Source organism: Lolium rigidum, chromosome 6, assembly GCF_022539505.1.
Source record: "Lolium rigidum isolate FL_2022 chromosome 6, APGP_CSIRO_Lrig_0.1, whole genome shotgun sequence".
Taxonomy (NCBI): domain Eukaryota; kingdom Viridiplantae; phylum Streptophyta; class Magnoliopsida; order Poales; family Poaceae; genus Lolium; species Lolium rigidum.
In genome coordinates this window covers 81582939-81602740 of record NC_061513.1, presented here as the reverse complement: position 1 = coordinate 81602740, position 19802 = coordinate 81582939, and the positions used below count along the sequence as shown (strand labels likewise).

Below are 19802 nucleotides of genomic sequence, written 5' to 3'. Positions count from 1 at the left end.
GACGAAAAACAGGAAAATTCAGAAAGCAGTAAACCTAAAGCCCTAAGCTGCGTCTGGTTTATTCAACAATGCGGGCGACATCTGCGACGATATCTTCCGCGCCAGAGTTCATCTGTCCCTTGCCCAGGCGGGGCAGCGATGGATCACGCTGATGGACGAGCAATGAGGGGGTGGGGTCGTCTCCATCGTCTACGAGCGGCTGCCCAGCTTCTGCATACTCTGCGGGGTGATCAGCCACAAAGCGATGAAGTGTGACATGCCGTCCGTGCTGCAGAAGACAAGGTACAAGGCCGACAACCCCAGGAAGTGGTACCTAGAGACGGTGGGACACAACGGTCGTGCTCACAGATGGACCTGCCGTGACGCCTTGTTGTCGTTGCTTACACCCGCGCAGATTTTGGGTCCTTCCATGTGAATCCAAGTTCAGATACACTGGTACCGACTGACTTCAGAACCTCCTCGCCCAGGCTGACGATCGATTGCGCCCAAGAATCCTTCTGCTTCTGCTCCTCTGGCGCGCGTGGCACCTGCACAATGATGTCATCCATCAAGATGGAAAAGTCAGGATCGATGAATCTGTGGTGTTTCTTCAGCCATATCTGGTCGACAGCCATTCTCCATCATCTACCATGCAGGACCTGAAGGGCAAGCCGAATGATCAAGCTCCTGACACCATGATGCCTCCAACTCTTCGGCTCCTGGTCTCTTCCTCCTCTGGGCTGGGTCAAGATCAACACTGATGGGTCCTTCTCCAGCTGTGAACAGTCGGGAGGGGCGGGCATCGTCGTGAGGGAGCTTGCCCTTATGTTTAAAACTTTCATGAAGGGAGCTTGTAACCCATCACACTACCTCGGGTGATCTACAGTTAATATAAGGCTCTCTTTTACTAAAAAAACGAAGTAACAGAAGTTGCTCTGATGTGGCACGCTCTATGATCGCAGAGGGGTGTTATGCAGAGATTGAAACATTTTCTTTGAGCTGCCCTTGTTTGTAATTCAGTGGAGTACTTTTACATTTTTGAAAACAAATAAAGAAATCGACACAGATCGGAAATCATTTGGGACAATATACAGTGGCCAAGCCCTGGTGACCATACGCCATCACATCTTGATTCTTGTTTCTGCCATACGCTCCTTCTCCTCTGGCAATCACCTCGCCATCCACGTCTATGATGCCACCCCTTTTGGGATTCTCGACAAGCTGTCCTGGTGATAACCGAAAAGATCTCACCTGCAAAGTTGAAAATAGATGGCATTTGCTATTGATGAAGTAGTCGGGGAAAAAGGTAGCACAAGATCTGAATCCATATAAGTTGAAACCGTAATTAACCTTGAGATATGTAACATATTTCGACTTCACATAGCTCCCATCGCTCATCTTTAGCATCAGAGCTAAAAGATCAGCCTTTGGACAATCTCTGATTATGACTGCGTCCATATATCCATCTGAGAACTGCATCGACAGCCACATCATGCATCTCACACTAGTTAAGCAAAACAAATCAACAGCTAACAGAAAGCTCTTGAAGAACAACATGGAGCTGGATTCAATTACCTTGGCTTCAGGAGCTGCCATGACACTCTCAGTAGCCCATGGCACGTTATTGAGGCACACGGCCACAAACGGGCCATCAATGGATCTCCAGTCTGAACCTTGTAACTCAGCTGAAGGACCTTGATAAGAACACACCTGAGGTTCCTCATTCTGCTCCAGACGTACCACAATGGAACTCTCGACTTCCTTGGCAGGCTCCCCGTACGCCTCATAGCCCGGGGCAGGCACGAAATGGATGGTTCCGTAGTATTGGCGCAGATTCATTATACGAACCAGAGCCTGAAGTAAATCAATAAAAATTTGTTTCGATGTAAGGCGGCAGTTTCCAAAGATTTGAAGTTACTGAAGATATAATAAGAATACACACGTAAAAGTCGAAGCGCGCACTCCCCATCCACCTGTATTTCTCGGACTCGATGTCGATATCTGCCACCAAACCTGAATTTCATCTGAAATAGTCAGATCTAGGAAGCACATAATTTCCTTTGGAATTGGACTTTTGTTGATTGCATGGTTTCGTATGTACCCCAGGTAATTGACAGCACACTGAAAATTTTCTTCTGCCCTTGCACTAAGGTGCAGACATCCAAGGCCTGCTTATGACCTCTGATAATGGCGAATAAAGCGTCTGAAATTGAGCATGTCTGGTTTGCAGCATGCAGGAGTGATTTAGCCATGCCATTCCCTGTACCTGCATAGATTGCAATTCCAGAATTTGTTTGAGTACGTGTTCGCAAGTTTTTTTTGTACTGGTATCTTTCCTAATAAGATGAATTATTCGTACCAGCTGGAACTATCCCGATCGGCATTTTTATTGCTTCCTCCCAGTCCGTTCGCTGCAGAATTCCGTTCACTACCTATTGCCAGGTATGAGACTTAAGTTAGAACCTCAAGAATACCTGGACGGCTTTCTCTCTCAACAAACATTTATTAAAGTTTTTTTTGCATCGCTAGCTTTTTTCAGATAAAAGATGATTCTGCGAGATCCGTCATGTAAAGTCAACTTGCAATTGCATGGCCAATGCGAACAAGTATCACAAGGATGTAGAGGATCAAATCGTATCATGCCAACTATGCAAAAGACGTTGGTTGGTTGCAACACACAAGCGGCCAGTCGGGTATTGGTTACCAACCTCCACGAGGACGCCGTCACCACTAACGCACACGATCCCGTCGTATCTCGCAAGGTCAAGAGAAGTGGCCAACTCCCGGGCATGCCCCCCGTGCTGGGTCTCTGAAACAAAACAAGAAGCACGAACCAGACGGTTTCAAAATAACTGCAAGAGCCAAGAATGTAGGGGAAAAAACGCTTAAATTAAGTAGAAACAATGCACGTTTGCGCGCCGAAACCTTGCATTGTGACGTCGACACCGGCAGCTTCGAGCATGGGCTTGATCTCTGCCTCGTAGATCTTGCTCGCGCATCTCTTGCCGCCGAAAGGGTTGACCAAGACGAATAATCTCTTCGGCCGGCCTATCAGGTGTTCAGGAAAAAAAAATGTATAAAGTCTTTACGTCAATCTCTCGTTGAACAAAAAAAAGTAGGTAAAAACAGGCTGAGAAACAGAGGAACAATGCGTTCCCATCTAGGTTGAACCAGCAATCTCCGTCGGAGACTATCGGTAGGGGTGAAAACGGATCGGATGCGGATCGGATAGTGCCCTTCCCATATCCGTTTCCATATTTTCAAAACGAATACGGATGCGGATGCGGATGTTGTCGGATACGAATTCGGAGCGGATGTTACTCGAATACGTATACGGATCGGATGTTTTCTCAATTCGGAGCGGATACGAATATAAGAAAACAATAGATTTATGTCTTATAATGGCCAACTATATAATGATACAGAGATAAATATAATGGCATTATGCACGCATAAAATAACATTTGACCGATTTGTTAGCTTTTTTAGTTAGGCAATTGGCATATTGGGGTCGAATTACTAAAATTGGCTACCATAATCTTATTCGGATACGGATAAATCCATTTCCATATCCACATTTTCTTCAAAATTCAATACCACATTTGTATTTATTTTTTGTAAAACGGATCTAGATATTTACCATATCCATTTTCACAGACGTCCGGATTCGGACATTACCACTTCCATTTTCAATTTTTCGGGAAAATTGATGATAACCCCCCCAGTTGGGGCGCCTTCTATCATAACCCCCCTTTGTGTCGCTGACATGTGGGGTCCGGACCCACATGTCAGTGACACAAGGGGGGCTATGATAAAAGTGTGCACCAACTTGGAGGGTTTTCCTGGATTGCCCCCAATTTTTCGAATACGAATGTCGGATAATATGGACTATCCACTACCAATTTCCACCCCTAACTATCTGGACCTGATCGCGTGCTGATCAATCAGCACGGCGGAGGCACCAAAGAGGCACATGCCTACGTACCGAACGAGTCCAAGCAGCATCGCAGGCTGTCGCCCCACGCCGCGGCCGCGCCTTCGCCGTCGGCCATCTCGAACACGTAGTCCCTCCTCCTGCGCCTCTTCCCTGCCGCCTTGCCGGCCGCCACGAAGGCCCTGACGACGACCTCCTTCCCGTTCGCCTCGACGCCGAGCACGTCGGCCTCCAGCGAGAGGCTCCTCTCCGCCGCGGGGCCAGCGCTGTAGCGCCACCGGAGTTCGGCGCCGCCGATGCCACCAGTGGAGAGTGTCGCCTCGGCCGGCGCGCCGTTCACGCAGACCTTCGCGGCGGCGCTATGGTGGTCTTCCATGGGGGCCGGGAAGAGAAAAGAACGTGTGGGATGAGAGAGCTGAAGGTTTTGGCACTTAAAAAGGAGTCTAGAACACTTGAAAAAAAGGAGGAGGCGCCGACATGGGATCACAGTAGTTTCCGCGTGCCCTCCACAGAGACCGAATACTCGCCGGACGTAAAAGGAAGCGCCGTTGCCGGGGATCGAACCCGGGTCACCCGCGTGACAGGCGGGAATACTTACCACTATACTACAACGACTTTGTTGAGCGACAAATCGTGCAGTTTATTTGGAGCTACAAGCCTACAACGGACTAGCGATCCAGTGCAAACAACAAAGACTGCCCGGTTGGTGGTAATGCTAGTACTCCCTCCGTTCTATAGTCTAAGGCATATTTCTAAAAATTATTTGTTCCATAACCCTCACCTCTAGAGATGTAAATGGATCGGATCGGATCGGATCGGATATTTCTATTATCATATCCTTTACCATATTTTTATGACGGATTCGGATCGGAGCGGATAATGGTCGGATGCGGATTATATCGGACTACGGATATGGAGCGGATTCGGACCGAATTCGGATCGGAAGCGGATTATTAAGCAAATATACACATAAAAATAGAAGTATGCTTTTTTATGTATAATATGTTTGTAATTATAGGCTATAGCTAAATGTACACACATGTTTGTACAACAAAGCAAATTGCGTGCTAATAGCATACATATTTTAGCCGATGAACTAACTATATTGTCTAAATATTTAGGGTTGGGCTAATTTTCTCGGATTATCCTCATGGAGGACCTCGGATAATCCGCAAAAATGGAAGATAATCCGTATCCGTCGGATAGTATCAATATCATATCCTCTACCGTATCCGTCGGATATCCGCTTGAGCACTATCCGCATCCGCATCCATATCCGGCGGATTTCTAAAAATGCATACCATATCCTCAAAAACGGATACGGATGCGGATTCGGAGCGGAAATTATCCGTACCATTTACAACCCTACTCACCTCTAAGGCATAATTTTATTTAATGAGGGAGAGAAAGAGGTTGCATGCACCAATGAGGGAGAGAAAGAGAATGCATGCACTAATGAGGGAGAGAAAGGGCTGCATGCACCAATAAGGGAGAGAAAATGAGACCCAATCAGCTAGTACCTTGGGCTAAGATATTCAAAAATTATGACTTACAAACTAGGACGGAGGGAGTAAGAGTATTTACTAGCTCGTAGCTTACACATCGGTCAATCGGTGTATCAACATATATGAGCCTTTTTCGATAAAGAGAATATATTAATATTAAAAGATATCAATTATATTCAACTTCTGCAACAACGCAACACCCTAATGGCAGTACGGATGCACACAGCTAAAAAAATAAAAAAAACTATGACAGAAAAATTCCTCTATAGTATTCTAAGCCTAGCAACAGTAATACATCCACCCCCTAGACAACACCTGAAATACAGACTCTCCAAAAGCGACGCCTCCAAGAAAGAAACAGTGCACCAGCACCGTCGTCGCCCGATCAAAGATCTTAGGTTTTCACCCTGAAGATAGTCCCCACTCTCAAAACAATGCCTCCAACAAGGTCATTGCCAGGCACAACCAGTTAAGGCCAGACCTTGGATTTTCACCCTAAAAGGTAGGACTCTGAACTTCACATGTGTTGTCGCCCCCACTTTCATACCACTACTGCGAATCCCGGAACACCAAGCAAGTTCCTCAACACCGCGGAGACTTTAACCTTATTTAGCTAATCCTTCAATCCTGCCTTCATGAAATTCTCTGCTTCTGACTTCACCATGGACCAAAAGTCTCTTGATGTCAATACAGAACAGAGCTTCGTGTCGCTCCCTCCGTAACCAAACGGTCGGAATAAAAGCATGGGTGCGCACGACCGAATACTACCCGATCTTGTTGAATGGACCGTAGCGAACAAGAGGGCGGTGAATGGGCGCTACGCAACTTTTAGCCTTTTTCAATTTTTAGTGCAACGGAAGTAAAGGTGATAGCTTTGATGCTAGAGATGATCCTAGTATGATCCTAGGGTAGTGCAACAAGCAAAGGAACCAAGCAACAATAATAAAGATGAGGAGTGGGACAACCGGAGGGCGCGCAGACGAGGCGAGGATTTGTTTCCCGCAGTTCCTCCCACAAAAGGGAGTACTTCTGCGTTGAGGGGGTGCTAGCCTCACACAAGAGGCTAGGCGGCCACACCACGAAGGAAGGCCTCACCTTCTTCCTCAAGAGAGCTCCACAAAGGGGCCCCCCCTTCTCCACTAAGGCACCGGTCGAGGCGGTGATTCCTTCACAAGGTTGGGCGAGCTCCACAACACTAGGAGGCTTCCAACACCCTATGGGGCTAGCACAACTCCAAGCTAGCCTCCATAGGAGCATTTCATCCAAGATCCCACCATAGGAACCCTACGACCAAGATCCACTAAGGACTAGCACGAATTGGTGAAATCTCTCTTGGTAGAACTATAGATCGGGGCCTCCTCCACCACTCCTCAAAATTTGGGCAAGATTGGTTGGATGGTTGGGGAGATCCTCAAGGATTAAGCTCAGCAACAATGGAGGAGAGAGAGAGAGAAGGGATAAAAACGAGCTGGGGAAGAAGGGCCCTTTATATAGGGCCCCCCGAAATCCAACCGTTATGTGCAGTTTCCGCCTAAGCGGTACTACCGCTTTGGAAGCGGTAGTACCGCTCTGAATTCGAAACCCCCACAGAACTTATCCAGGTGGACACCCAGCGGTACTACCGCATGCGGTACCGCTTGAGGTACCGCAATGGCCTCTGGGAGTACTGGATCCCAAGCGGTACCTAAGAGGTATCACGGCGGTAGTGCCGTAACTTTTGTTAACGGTACTTAAGCGGTACCGAGGCGGTACTACCGCACAAGGTACCGTAGAGGTACCGTAACTTGTTCTGTGGGACTTTTCAGTGTAAAACCTCCAGAGCGGTACTGCGGAGCGGTACCAGTGAGGGTAGCGGTACGACCGCTACTGGTACCGGTAGTACCGCTTTAGCAGAAACTGATTTCTCCTCTTTTTCTCTTCAACCATGTCACCTCGCGATACACACACAAAACCAGAAAATCTATAAGCTACGCTTCAGTCCTCCGATCATGACGTGTCCAGCGAGGTTACCGTGCACTTGCAAATCTATCAAAGACAATCTTTGTACACGGTGAGATTCATTCAAGTGTTGTTATCAAACACACAAAACATGGAGTACAGACTTTGCTCTTTCAGTCTCCCCCTTCTTGGTGTTGGATGACAACACAGAATTGGCAATAGCATAAGATATTATGATGAGGTTCTTAGATTTGCAAAATCTAGACGGAACTCCCCCTAGACGTGTGCATAACTAGAATATGCATTTGAATACATATACACACATCCTAGAGGCATAAATCCCCCTAGATTTTACAAACCATGCACATATGCAACTAGGATACTTGACATGTTCATATAGCATATGCATACTATGGAGGCAACACAAGATCATGCAAAGAGCTTTGGGTGAAGTTGTCATACCTTAGCCTTGAGTATACCCAAACTCACATAAGGAGCCTCCATAGAATAGACGCAGCCAACACGTCCCCATGCAAAAACCCGTCCTAGTTAGATAACTTCTCCCCCTTTGGCATCGGAACATGATGTCTACTCACTCTTCTTTTCCTGTAGACAGTGTTGGGCCTCCAAGAGCAGAGGTTTGTAGAACAGCAGCAAGTTTTCCCTTAAGTGGATCACCCAAGGTTTATCGAACTCAGGGAGCAAGAGGTCAAAGATATCCCTCTCAAGCAACCCTGCAATCACGATACAAGAAGTCTCTTGTGTCCCCAACACACCTAATACACTTGTCAGATGTATAGGTGCACTAGTTCGGCGAAGAGATAGCGAAATACAAGTAGTATGGATGTATATGGGTGGTAATATTAATCTGAATAAAATATGGCAGCGAGTAAACATGCAACAGAACAGTAAATAAACGGTGTTTCGATGTTTGGAAACAAGGCCTAGGGATCATACTTTCACTAGTGGACACTCTCAACATTGATCGCATAATAAATAATAACTTCTCTCATTTGTGCTACATACACTTTTTGTTGGATGACAAACATCATTCGTTGTGTAGGGCTACAAGAGCTCCCTCAAGCCGGAGTTAACAAGCGCCACAACATTCAGCATTCATATTTAAGTAACCTTAGAGCATAATAGATCTTTGCAAAATAAACCGAGTACTAACATAGCATACACACTGTCACCATTACACTATGAAAGGGGGAATAGATCACATCAATACTATCATAGCGATAATCAACTCCATAACCTACAAGAGATTATGATCATAATCTACGATAAGAACCACACGATGCACACACTGTCACCATTACACCATGCAGGAGGAATAGACTACTTTAATAACATCACATGAGTAGCACATAGACTAGTAGCGATACAAAGCTCATCATATGGATCTCAATCATGTAAAGCAGCTCATGAGATCATTGTATTGGAGTACAGAGAGAGAGATTAACCACATAGCTACGGTAGAGCCCTCAGCCTCGGGGGAGAACTACTCCCTCCTCATCATGGGAGACAGCGATGGCGATGAAGATGGCGGTGGTGTCGATGGAGAAGCCTTCCGGGGGCACTTCCCCGTCCCGGCGGCGTGCCGGAACAGAGACTCCTGTCCCCCAGATCTTGGCTTCGCGATGGCGGCGGCTCTGGAACTTTTCTCGTACTGTGGCTTCTTCTTTTTAGGGTTTTCGATGCAGGGGCTTTATATAGGCGAAGGGGCAGCCTTGGAGGGGACCTGGGGCCACCAGACCATAGGGGGCGCGCCCAGGCCCTAGGCCGCGCCGCCTGGTGGTGTGGCCCCCCTGGCTCGTCTCCGACTCTTCTTTGATGTTCTGGAAGCTCCCGGGAAAAATAAGATCTTGGGCGTTGATTTCGTCCAATTCCGAGAATATTTCCTTACTAGGATTTCCGAAACCAAAAACAGCGAGAAAACAAGAACCGGCACTTCGGCATCTCGTCAATAGGTTAGTTCCGGAAAACGCATCAAAACGATATAAAGTGTGAACAAAACATGTAGGTATTGTCATAAAACAAGCATGGAACATCAGAAATTATAGATACGTTGGAGACGTATCAGCATCCCCAAGCTTAGTTCCTACTCGCCCTCGAGTAGGTAAACGATAACAACAAATAATTTCTGAAGTGACATGCTACCATCATAATCTTGATCAACATTATTGTAAAGCATATGACATGAATGGAGTGATTCAAAGAAATGATCTATAGTTTGACAAATAGATGACATATAGCAAAACTTTTCATGAATAGTACTTTCAAGACAAGCATCAAAAAGTCTTGCATAAGAGTTAACTCATAAAGCAATAAATTCAAAGTAAAGGCATCGAAGCAACACAAAGGAAGATATAAGTTTCAGCAGTTGCTTTCAACTTTCAACATGCATATCTCATGGGTAATTGTCAACACAGAGTAATATGATGAATGCAAATAAGCAAGTATGTAAGAATCAATGCACAGTTGACACAAGTGTTTGCTTCTAAGATGGAAGGAAGTAGGTAAACTGACTCAACATAACGTAAAAGATAGGCCCTTCGCAGAGGGAAGCAGGGATTAAATCATGTGCTAGAGCTTTTCAAGTTTTGAAATCATATAGAGAGCATAAAAGTAAAATTTTGAGAGGTGTTTGTTGTTGTCAACGAATGGTAATGGGTACTCTAACTACCTTATCAACCAGACTTTCAAGAGCGGCTCCCATGAAGGACGTTATCTCTACCAGCAAGGTAGATCATCCCTCTTCTCTTTTGTTTACACATGTACTTTAGTTTTATTTATTAGATGACACTCCCCCAACCTTTGCTTACACAAGCCATGGCTAACCGAATCCTCGGGTGCCTTCCAACATTCACATACCATGGAGGAGTGTCTATTTGCAAATTTAAGTTGCTTACTGATAGATCAGAGCAAAACATGTGAAGAGAATTATTAATGCAAGTTAATTAATTGGGGCTGGGAACCCCATTGCCAGCTCTTTTTGCAAAATTATTGGATAAGCGGATGAGCCACTAGTCCATTGTGAAAGTTTGCCAAAAGTAAATGACAAGATTGAAAGATAAAACACCACATACTTCCTCATGAGCTATAAAACATTGACACAAATAAGAGATAATAGCTTTTGAATTGTTTAAAGGTAGCACATGAAGTATTTACTTGGAATGGCAGAAAAATACCACATAGTAGGTAGATATGGTGGACACAAATGGCATGGGTTTTGGCTCAAGGTGTTTGGATGCACGAGAAGCATTTCCTCTCGAGTACAAGGCTTTGGCTAGCAAGGTTGTTTGAAGCAAACACAAGTATAAACCGGTACAGCAAAACTTACATAAGAACATATTGCAAGCATTATAAGACTCTACACTGTCTTCCTTGTTGCTCAAACACTCTTACCAGAAAATATCTAGACCTTAGAGAGACCAATCATGCAAACCAAATTTCAACAAGCTCTACAGTAGTTCTTCACTACTAGATTTAAACTACATGATGCAAGAGCTTAAACATGATTTATGAGAGCTCAAAACAATTGCCAAGTATCAAATTATTCAAGACATTATACCATTTACCACATGAAGCATTTTCTGTTTCCAACCATATAACAATGAACGAAGCAGTTTCCAACCTTCGCCATGAACATTAAAAGTGAAGCTAAGAACACTAGTGTTCATATGAAAAAGCGGAGCGTGTCTCTCTCCCACACAAGGATGAACTTATTCAGAGAACAAAACGAAAATAAAAGCACACAGACGTTCCAAGTAAAGTACATAAGATGTGACGGAATAAAAATATAGTTTCACTAGAAGAAACCTGATAAGTTGATGAAGAAGGGGATGCCTTGGGAATCCCCAAGCTTAGATGCTTGAGTCTTCTTAAAATATGCAGGGATGAACCACCGGGGCATCCCCAAGCTTAGGCTTTTCACTCTTCTTGATCATATATCATCTTCCTCTCTTGACCCTTGAAAACTTCTGCCACACCAAACTTCAAGCAAACTCATTAGAGGATTAGTGCATAAAAAATTCACATGTTCAGAGGTGACACAATCATTCTTAACACTTCTGGACATTGCACAAAACTTCTGAAAGTTAATGGAACAAAGAAACCCATTCAACAAAGCAAAAGCGGCAATACGAAATAAAAGGCAGAATCTGTCAAAAACAGAACAGTCCGTAAAGACGAATTTTGCAGGGGCACTTAACTTGCTCAAATGGAAAAACTCAAAACTAATGAAAGTTGCGTACATATCTGAGGATCACACACGTAAATTTGCAGATTTTTCTGAGTTACCTACAGAGACTTCTGCGCGAATTCGTGACAGACAGCAAATCTGTTTCTGCGCAGTAATCCCAATCTAGCATCAACTTTACCATAGAGACTTTAATTGGCACAAAAACATGATAAGGAGAGGTTTCTACAGTAGTAAACAACTTCCAAGACTCAACAAAACAAAAATTGCTGTAGTAAAATAAAAACATGGGTTATCTCCCAAGAAGTTCTTTCTTTATAGCCATTAAGATGGGCTCAGTAATTTTAATGATACTCTCGCAAGAAAGAAGAGTTGAAGCAAAAGAGAACATCAAGAAGCAAATTCAAAACACATTTAAGCCTAACCCACTTCCTATGAAAAGGAATCTTGTAAACAAATAGATTCATGAAGAACAAAGTGGCAAGCGTAGAAAAGCAACACAAGTGCAATTTCAAGATTCTCAACATAAAGAGGGGAAACTTAATATTATTAAGATGCATATGACCATGTTTCCCTCTCTCATAATAACTTTCAGTAGCATCATGAACAAATTCAACAATATAACTATCACATAAAACATTCTTGTCATGAGCCACATGCATAAAATTATTACTCTCCACATAAGCATAATCAATTTTATTAGTTGTAGTGGGAGCAAATTCAACAAAGTAGCTATTATTATTATTATCATCAAGTGTAGGAGGCATAGTATAGTCATAATAAAATTTACTCTCCATAGTAGGCGGCACCAAAATACCACTATCATTATAATCATCATAAATAGGAGGCAAAGTATCATCAAAGAAAATTTTCTCCTCAATGCTTGGGGGACTAAAAATATCATGCTCATCAAAACCAGCTTCCCCAAGCTTAGAATTTTCCATATCATTAGCAACAATGGTGTTCAAAGCGTTCATACTAATATCATTGCTACTAGCATGCAAATAAGATTTCATAGGTTTTTTAATTTTCACAGCAAACAATCCATATCTTAACTCAGGAAATAGAATAAGAAGCTCATTGTTACTTTCCATTATGCCTAACTAGTGTAAACAAGAAACCAAAAGATGCAATTGCAGGATCTAAAGGAAATAGCTTCGAGCACTTACAACGGCAATAGAAAATAACTTAGTTACCTGGGACCGGAGTATGAGTGCCTTTTACCTTTCCTCCCCGGCAACGGCGCCAGAAAATAGCTTGATGTCTACTCACGCTTCTTTTCCTGTAGACAGGTGTTGGGCCTCCAAGAGCGAGAGGTTTGTAGAACAGCAGCAAGTTTTCCCTTAAGTGGATCACCCAAGGTTTATCGAACTCAGGGAGGAAGAGGTCAAAGATATCCCTCTCAAGCAACCCTGCAATCACGATACAAGAAGTCTCTTGTGTCCCCAAGACACCTAATACACTTGTCAGATGTATAGGTGCACTAGTTCGGCGAAGAGATAGTGAAATACAAGTAGTATGGATGTATATGAGTGGTAATAGTAATCTGAATAAAATATGGCAGCGAGTAAACATGCAACAGAACAGTAAATAAACGGTGTTTCGATGTTTGGAAACAAGGCCTAGGGATCATACTTTCACTAGTGGACACTCTCAACATTGATCGCATAATAAATAATAACTTCTCTCATTTGTGCTACATACACTCTTTTGTTGGATGACAAACACCATTCGTTGTGTAGGGCTACAAGAGCTCCCTCAAGCCGGAGTTAACAAGCACCACAACATTCAGCATTCATATTTAAGTAACCTTAGAGCATAATAGATCTTTGCAAAAAAAACCGAGTACTAACATAGCATACACACTGTCACCATTACACTATGAAAGGGGGAATAGATCACATCAATACTATCATAGCGATAATCAACTCCATAACCTACAAGAGATTATGATCATAATCTACGACAAGAACCACACGATGCACACACTGTCACCATTACACCATGCAGGAGGAATAGACTACTTTAATAACATCACATGAGTAGCACATAGACTAGTAGCGATACAAAGCTCATCATATGGATCTCAATTATGTAAAGCAGCTCATGAGATCATTGTATTGGAGTACAGAGAGAGAGATTAACCACATAGCTACGGTAGAGCCCTCAGCCTCGGGGGAGAACTACTCCCTCCTCATCATGGGAGACAGCGATGGCGATGAAGATGGCGGTGGTGTCGATGGAGAAGCCTTCCGGGGGCACTTCCCCGTCCTGGCGGCGTGCCGGAACAGAGACTCCTGTCCCCCAGATCTTGGCTTCGCGATGGCAGCGGCTCTGGAACTTTTCTCATACTGTGGCTTCTTCTTTTTAGGGTTTTCGATGCAGGGGCTTTATATAGGCGAAGGGGCAGCCTCGGAGGGGACCTGGGGCCACCAGACCATAGGGGGGCGCGCCCAGGCCCTAGGCCGCACCGCCTGGTGGTGTGGCCCCCCTGGCTCGTCTCCGACTCTTCTTTGATGTTCTGGAAGCTCCCGGGAAAAATAAGATCTTGGGCGTTGATTTCGTCCAATTCCGAGAATATTTCCTTACTAGGATTTCTGAAACCAAAAACAGCAGGAAACAGGAACTGGCACTTCGGCATCTCGTCAATAGGTTAGTTCCGGAAAACGCATCAAAATGATATAAAGTGTGAACAAAACATGTAGGTATTGTCATAAAACAAGCATGGAACATCAGAAATTATAGATACGTTGGAGACGTATCAGAACACCAACAAGGAGAAGAATCATACTAACAAGGAAGGTAAGAAAATACACAACCAAGCTCACAAAAACCAACAAGGAAAAACAAAGCTTGGGTGTGACTTCCACAAGTAACATGGAGAAAAGAACCAAAGACAAAAGAATAAAAACAAAAGAAAGTCAAATAGAAACAAGAAGAACCAAAAACTCCTCAAGGAGGAGGTTGGTGGCCGAAGCCACCGTGTAAGAGCATAGTAGTGTGAGGTCGCATAGATGTATCTAGGACTCATGGCTACAACTCAACATGAAGCTCATTAGTCACTTATTTGACAAATAGCATATGTTTTGGTTTTCTTTATGCATTATGGGGGGAGGGATAGCTCAATAAGTTTAAACCGCACTCCCCCTATGTTCATGTGTGATTTTCATCTAGACATATAGCTAAAGATTGGTATGTGCGCACGACGGTCAAGCGAAGTTCGAGGGATCAATGATATTTAGCTCATGCCTCAACTCAATGAAACGCTTCTCATCCAAGGGCTTTGTGAAGATGTCCGCCAATTGCTCCTTGGTGCCAATGAAGGATAGGACAATATCTCCTCGAGCAATGTGACCCCGGATGAAGTGATTCCTTATCTCAATGTGCTTCGTCTTGCCATGGAGTACCGGATTGTAGGCGATCTTGATGGCGCTCTCATTATCACACAATAGAGGGACCTTGCTATACTCAAGTCCATAGTCCCGCAAGTTTTGCCTCATCCATAAGATTTGTGCACAACTACTCTCCACGGCAACATACTCGGCTTCCGCGGTGGAGACGGAGACACAATTTTGCTTCTTAGAGGACCAACACACCAAAGATCTCCCAAGGAAGTGACAAGCGTCGGATGTAGACTTTCTATCAACCTTGTCTCCTGCCCAATCCGAATCGGTGAAGCCAACCAACGAGAAGTCTGTGTCCCTTGGATACCATAGACCAAAGTTTGGGGTATCAACTAAATATCGGAAGATCCTCTTCACCGCCATGATATGGCTTTCCTTCGGATTCGCTTGAAACCGTGCACACATACCAACGCTTAACATGACGTCTGGACGAGAAGCACAAAGGTAAAGAAGCGAACCTATCATCGAACGGTAGAGCTTGGGGTCCACCGCCTTGCCGATCTCGTCGAGGGTGAGTTGACACTTTAGGTGCATAGGAGTTCCTATCCCGTTGGCTCCCTTCATATCGAAGCGCTTGAGCATGTCTTGAAGATACTTCGCTTGATTGATGAAGGTGCCTTGTTGCATTTGCTTGATCTCGAACCCGAGGAAGTACTTGAGTTCCCCCATCATTGACATCTCGAACCTATTAGTCATCAACTTTGCAAACTCATCATTAAACTTTGTGTTAGTTGAACCAAATATGATGTCATCTACATAAAGTTGGCATATGAAGAGCTCCCCATTGACTTTCTTAGTAAAAAGAGTGGGATCGATTTTCCCCACTTCGAAACCACGGTCTTCAAGCAACTCCTTTAAATGCTCATACCAATCTCTATGAGCTTGTTTGAGACCATATAGGGCCTTTTTGAGCTTGAAGACATGGTCCGGGAAATGGGGGTCCTCGAACCCCGGGGGTTGCTTCACATATACCTCCTCATGTAAAGGACCATTAAGAAAAGCACTCTTGACATCCATTTGTTGTAGCTTGAAACCATGGTGAGCGGCAAAGGCCAAAAGGATACGGATGGACTCGAGCCTTGCAACGGGTGCAAAGGTTTCGCCAAAGTCCACGCCTTCAACTTGAGAATAGCCTTGTGCCACCAATCTTGCTTTGTTGCGGATGACGATGACAATGCCATGTTCATCTTGCTTGTTCTTGAAGACCCATTTGGTGTCGATAACATTGCGGCAATGATCGGGTCGCTTAGTGAGAGTCCACACATCATTCCTCTTGAAGTTGTTGAGTTCCTCTTGCATTGCAATCAACCAATTCGGATCTCCAAGTGCATCGTTGACCTTAAGTGGTTCCACCATAGAGACAAAGGCGTGGTGCTCACAAAAGTTTGCTAGTTGCCTCCGGGTAGTGACTTTGCTCTTCAAATCTCCAATGACATTATGCAAGTAATGAGACTTGAGACGCAAATGTCTTGTAGTAGTATCTTCACAGCGAGTATCGGCCATAGGAATAGGTTCTTGTGAGGTCTCTTGATCTTCATCATGGTTTTGGTCCTCGCCTTGACCTTCATTGTTGTTGTTGAGAACATCATCATCATCATGAGAACCGGATGACTCGGGGTATTGGGAATGGTAGTATCCGGAAAGATTGTCCCCGAATCACTTGGTGAAGAACTTGAAGCTTGGCCTTGATCACTTGGTGTCGGTTGTTGTTGTTGTGGTAGATGAGCTTGCGGTTGTTGATGTTGAACTTGAGGTTGTAGTAGTGGTTGACTTGCACTTGGTTGTTGATGTCGAACTTGGGGTTGAGGTAGTGGTTGGCTTGCATTTGGTTGCTCAATGGAATAAGCTTGGCCTTGTGGTATAGATGGCTCTACATGGGTGGAACTTGGTCCTTCCCCGGTACACATAGAAGGTAGCTCTTGAGGTCGGCGAATGCCAACACCCATCCTTCCTACGGCATCCGGGGGAATTGCATCTCCTTTCTCACAAGAAGCACTTCGCTCCTCCAAAGATCTATCATCTTCATCGAATGTCACATCACAAGATTCTACAACTCGCCCATTTGACTTTTTGAAGACTCTATAGGCGTGAGAATCCGTTGCATAGCCAACAAAGATTCCTCCTTGAGCTCTTGAATCAAACTTGGATAGACGTGTGTCCTTGACTAGCACATAACAATTGCATCTGAAGACCTTGAAGTATGACACATTAGGCTTGTTACCAGTAAGGATCTCATATGGTGTCTTCTCCAAACCCTTGCGGAAGTAGAGGCAGTTAGTAGCATGGCAAGCGGTTGAGATAGCTTCCGCCCAAAAATTATACTTGGATTTGTACTCCATCATCATTGTTCGAGCGGCTCCAATCAAGGTTCGATTCTTCCTTTCGGCGACCCATTTTGTTGGGGAGTGTATGGCGAGGAGTATTGATGTTGGATTCCTTCTTCGCCGAGGAAGTCATCCAAGGTGTAGTTCTTGAACTCCGTTCCATTGTCGCTCCTTATAGCGAGGATCGTGGTGTTGTACTTGCGTTGAACTTGGTTAGCAAACTCCATCATGGTCTCTTGAGTCTCACTCTTGTGCTTGAAGAAGAATACCCAACAATAGCGTGAATAGTCATCAACGATGACAAGACAATACTTCTTTCCTCCAAGACTTTCATGAGATGGCGGTCCGAAGAGATCAACATGTAGGAGCTCCAAGCACCTTGTGGTAGATATGGTTGTCTTGGCCTTGTGAGGAGCTCCATGCATTTTTTCCTTGAACGCAAGCCCTACAAACACGATCCTTGCAAAAAGAGACATCGTCTTTTAGTCCGAGGATGTGGCCTTGATACGTCTCAAACGTATCTATAATTTCTGATGTTCCATGCTTGTTTTATGACAATACCTACATGTTTTGTTCACACTTTATATCGTTTTGATGCATTTTCAGGAACTAACCTATTGACGAGATGCCGAAGTGCCAGTTCTCGTTTTCTGCTGTTTTTGGTTTCAGAAATCCTAGTAAGGAAATATTCTCGGAATTGGACGAAATCAACGCCCAGCATCTTAGAATTCCACGAAGCTTCCAGAACACCCGAGAGGAACCAGATGGGGGCCACAGGGCCACCAGACAGTAGGGTGGCGCGGCCAAGGAGCCAGGCGCGCCCCCCTACTGTGTGGGCCCCCCGTAGCCCTTCCGACTCCGCCTCTTCGCCTATAAGAAGCCCCCTGACCTAAATCTTTGATACGGAAAAGCCACGGTACGAGAAACCTTCCAGAGCTACCGCCATCGCGAAGCCAAGATCTGGGGGACAGGAGTCTCTGTTCCGGCACGCCGCCGGGACGGGGAAGTGCCCCCGGAAAGCTTCTCCATCGACATCACCGCCATCTCCATCAACGCTGCTGCTCCCATGATGAGGAGGGAGTAGTTCTCCCCCGGGGCTGAGGGTTCTACCGGTAGCTATGTGGTTAATCTCTCTCTGTACTCCAATACAATGATCTCATGAATTGCTTTGCATGATTGAGATCCATATGATGAGCTTTGTATCGCTACTAGTCTATGTGCTACTCATGTGATGTTATTAAAGTAGTCTATTCCTCCTGCATGGTGTAAAGGTGCCAGTGTGTGCACCGTGTGGTTCTTGTCGTAGGCTATGATCATGATCTCTTGTAGGTTATGGAGTTAATTATCATTATGATAGTATTGATGTGATCTATTCCTCCTTTCATAGTGTAATGTGGACAGTGTGTATGCTATGTTAGTTCTTGGTTTATTTTGCAAAGATCTATTATGCTCTAAGGTTACTTAAATATGAATGCTGAATGTTGTGGCGCTTGTTAACTCCGGCTTGAGGGAGCTCTTGTAGCCCTACACAACGACTGGTGTTTGTCATCCAACAAAAGAGTGTATGTAGCACAAATGAGAGAAGCTATTATTTATTATGCGATCAATGTTGAGAGTGTCCACTAGTGAAAGTATGATCCCTAGGCCTTGTTTCCAATACTGCAAACACCGCTTACTTACTGTTCTACTACATGTTTATTTACCGTTCTGTTGCATGTTTACTCGCTGCCATATTTTATTCATATTACTATTACCACTCATATACATCCATACTACTTGTATTTCACTATCTCTTCGCCGAACTAGTGCACCTATACATCTGACAAGTGTATTAGGTGTGTTGGGGACACAAGAGACTTCTTGTATCGTGATTGCAGGGTTGCTTGAGAGGGATATCTTTGACCTCTTCCTCCCTGAGTTCGATAAACCTTGGGTGATCCACTTAAGGGAAAACTTGTTGTGGTTCTACAAACCTCTGCTCTTGGAGGCCCAACACTGTCTACAGGAAAAGAAGCGTGAGTAGACATCAAGCTATTTTCTGGCGCTGTTGCCGGGGAGGAAAGGTAAAAGGCACTCATACTCCGGTCCCAGGTAACTAAGTTATTTTCTGTTGCCGTTGTAAGTGCTCGAAGCTATTTCCTTTAGATCCTGCAATTGTATCTTTTGGTTTCTTGTTTACACTAGTTAGGCATAATGGAAAGTAACAATGAGCTTCTTATTCTATTTCCTGAGTTAAGACATGGATTGTTTGCTGCGAAAATTAAAAAACCTATGGAATCTTATTTGCATGCTAGTAGCAATGATATTAGTATGTACGCTTTGAACACCATTGTTTCTAATGATATGGAAAATTCTAAGCTTGGGGAAGCTGGTTTTGATGAGCATGATATTTTTAGTCCCCCAAGCATTGAGGAGAAAATTTTCTTTGATGATACTTTGCCTCCTATTTATGATGATTATAATGATAGTGGTCTTTTGGTGCCGCCTACTATGGAGAGTAAATTTTATTATGAT

General features: G+C 44.3%; 1 protein-coding gene and 1 non-coding gene across 2 annotated transcripts; both read right to left on the bottom strand.

Moving 5' to 3' along the window:
• Positions 1 to 951: 951 nt before the first annotated feature.
• Positions 952 to 4289, bottom strand: LOC124667442 (sphingosine kinase 1-like). Its single transcript, XM_047204723.1, has 9 exons — positions 3965 to 4289; positions 2905 to 3027; positions 2688 to 2788; positions 2339 to 2411; positions 2081 to 2245; positions 1922 to 1992; positions 1555 to 1833; positions 1330 to 1452; positions 952 to 1230 (listed from the first exon to the last, which is right to left on the bottom strand). The coding sequence occupies exons 1-9, from the start codon at positions 4287 to 4289 to the stop codon at positions 1054 to 1056; spliced, it is 1437 nt and encodes a 478-aa protein (XP_047060679.1). The 3' UTR covers positions 952 to 1053.
• Positions 4290 to 4456: 167 nt separating this feature from the next.
• TRNAD-GUC lies at positions 4457 to 4528 on the bottom strand. The gene has a single exon. It is a non-coding gene; the product is annotated as a tRNA-Asp (tRNA).
• Positions 4529 to 19802: the final 15274 nt, after the last annotated feature.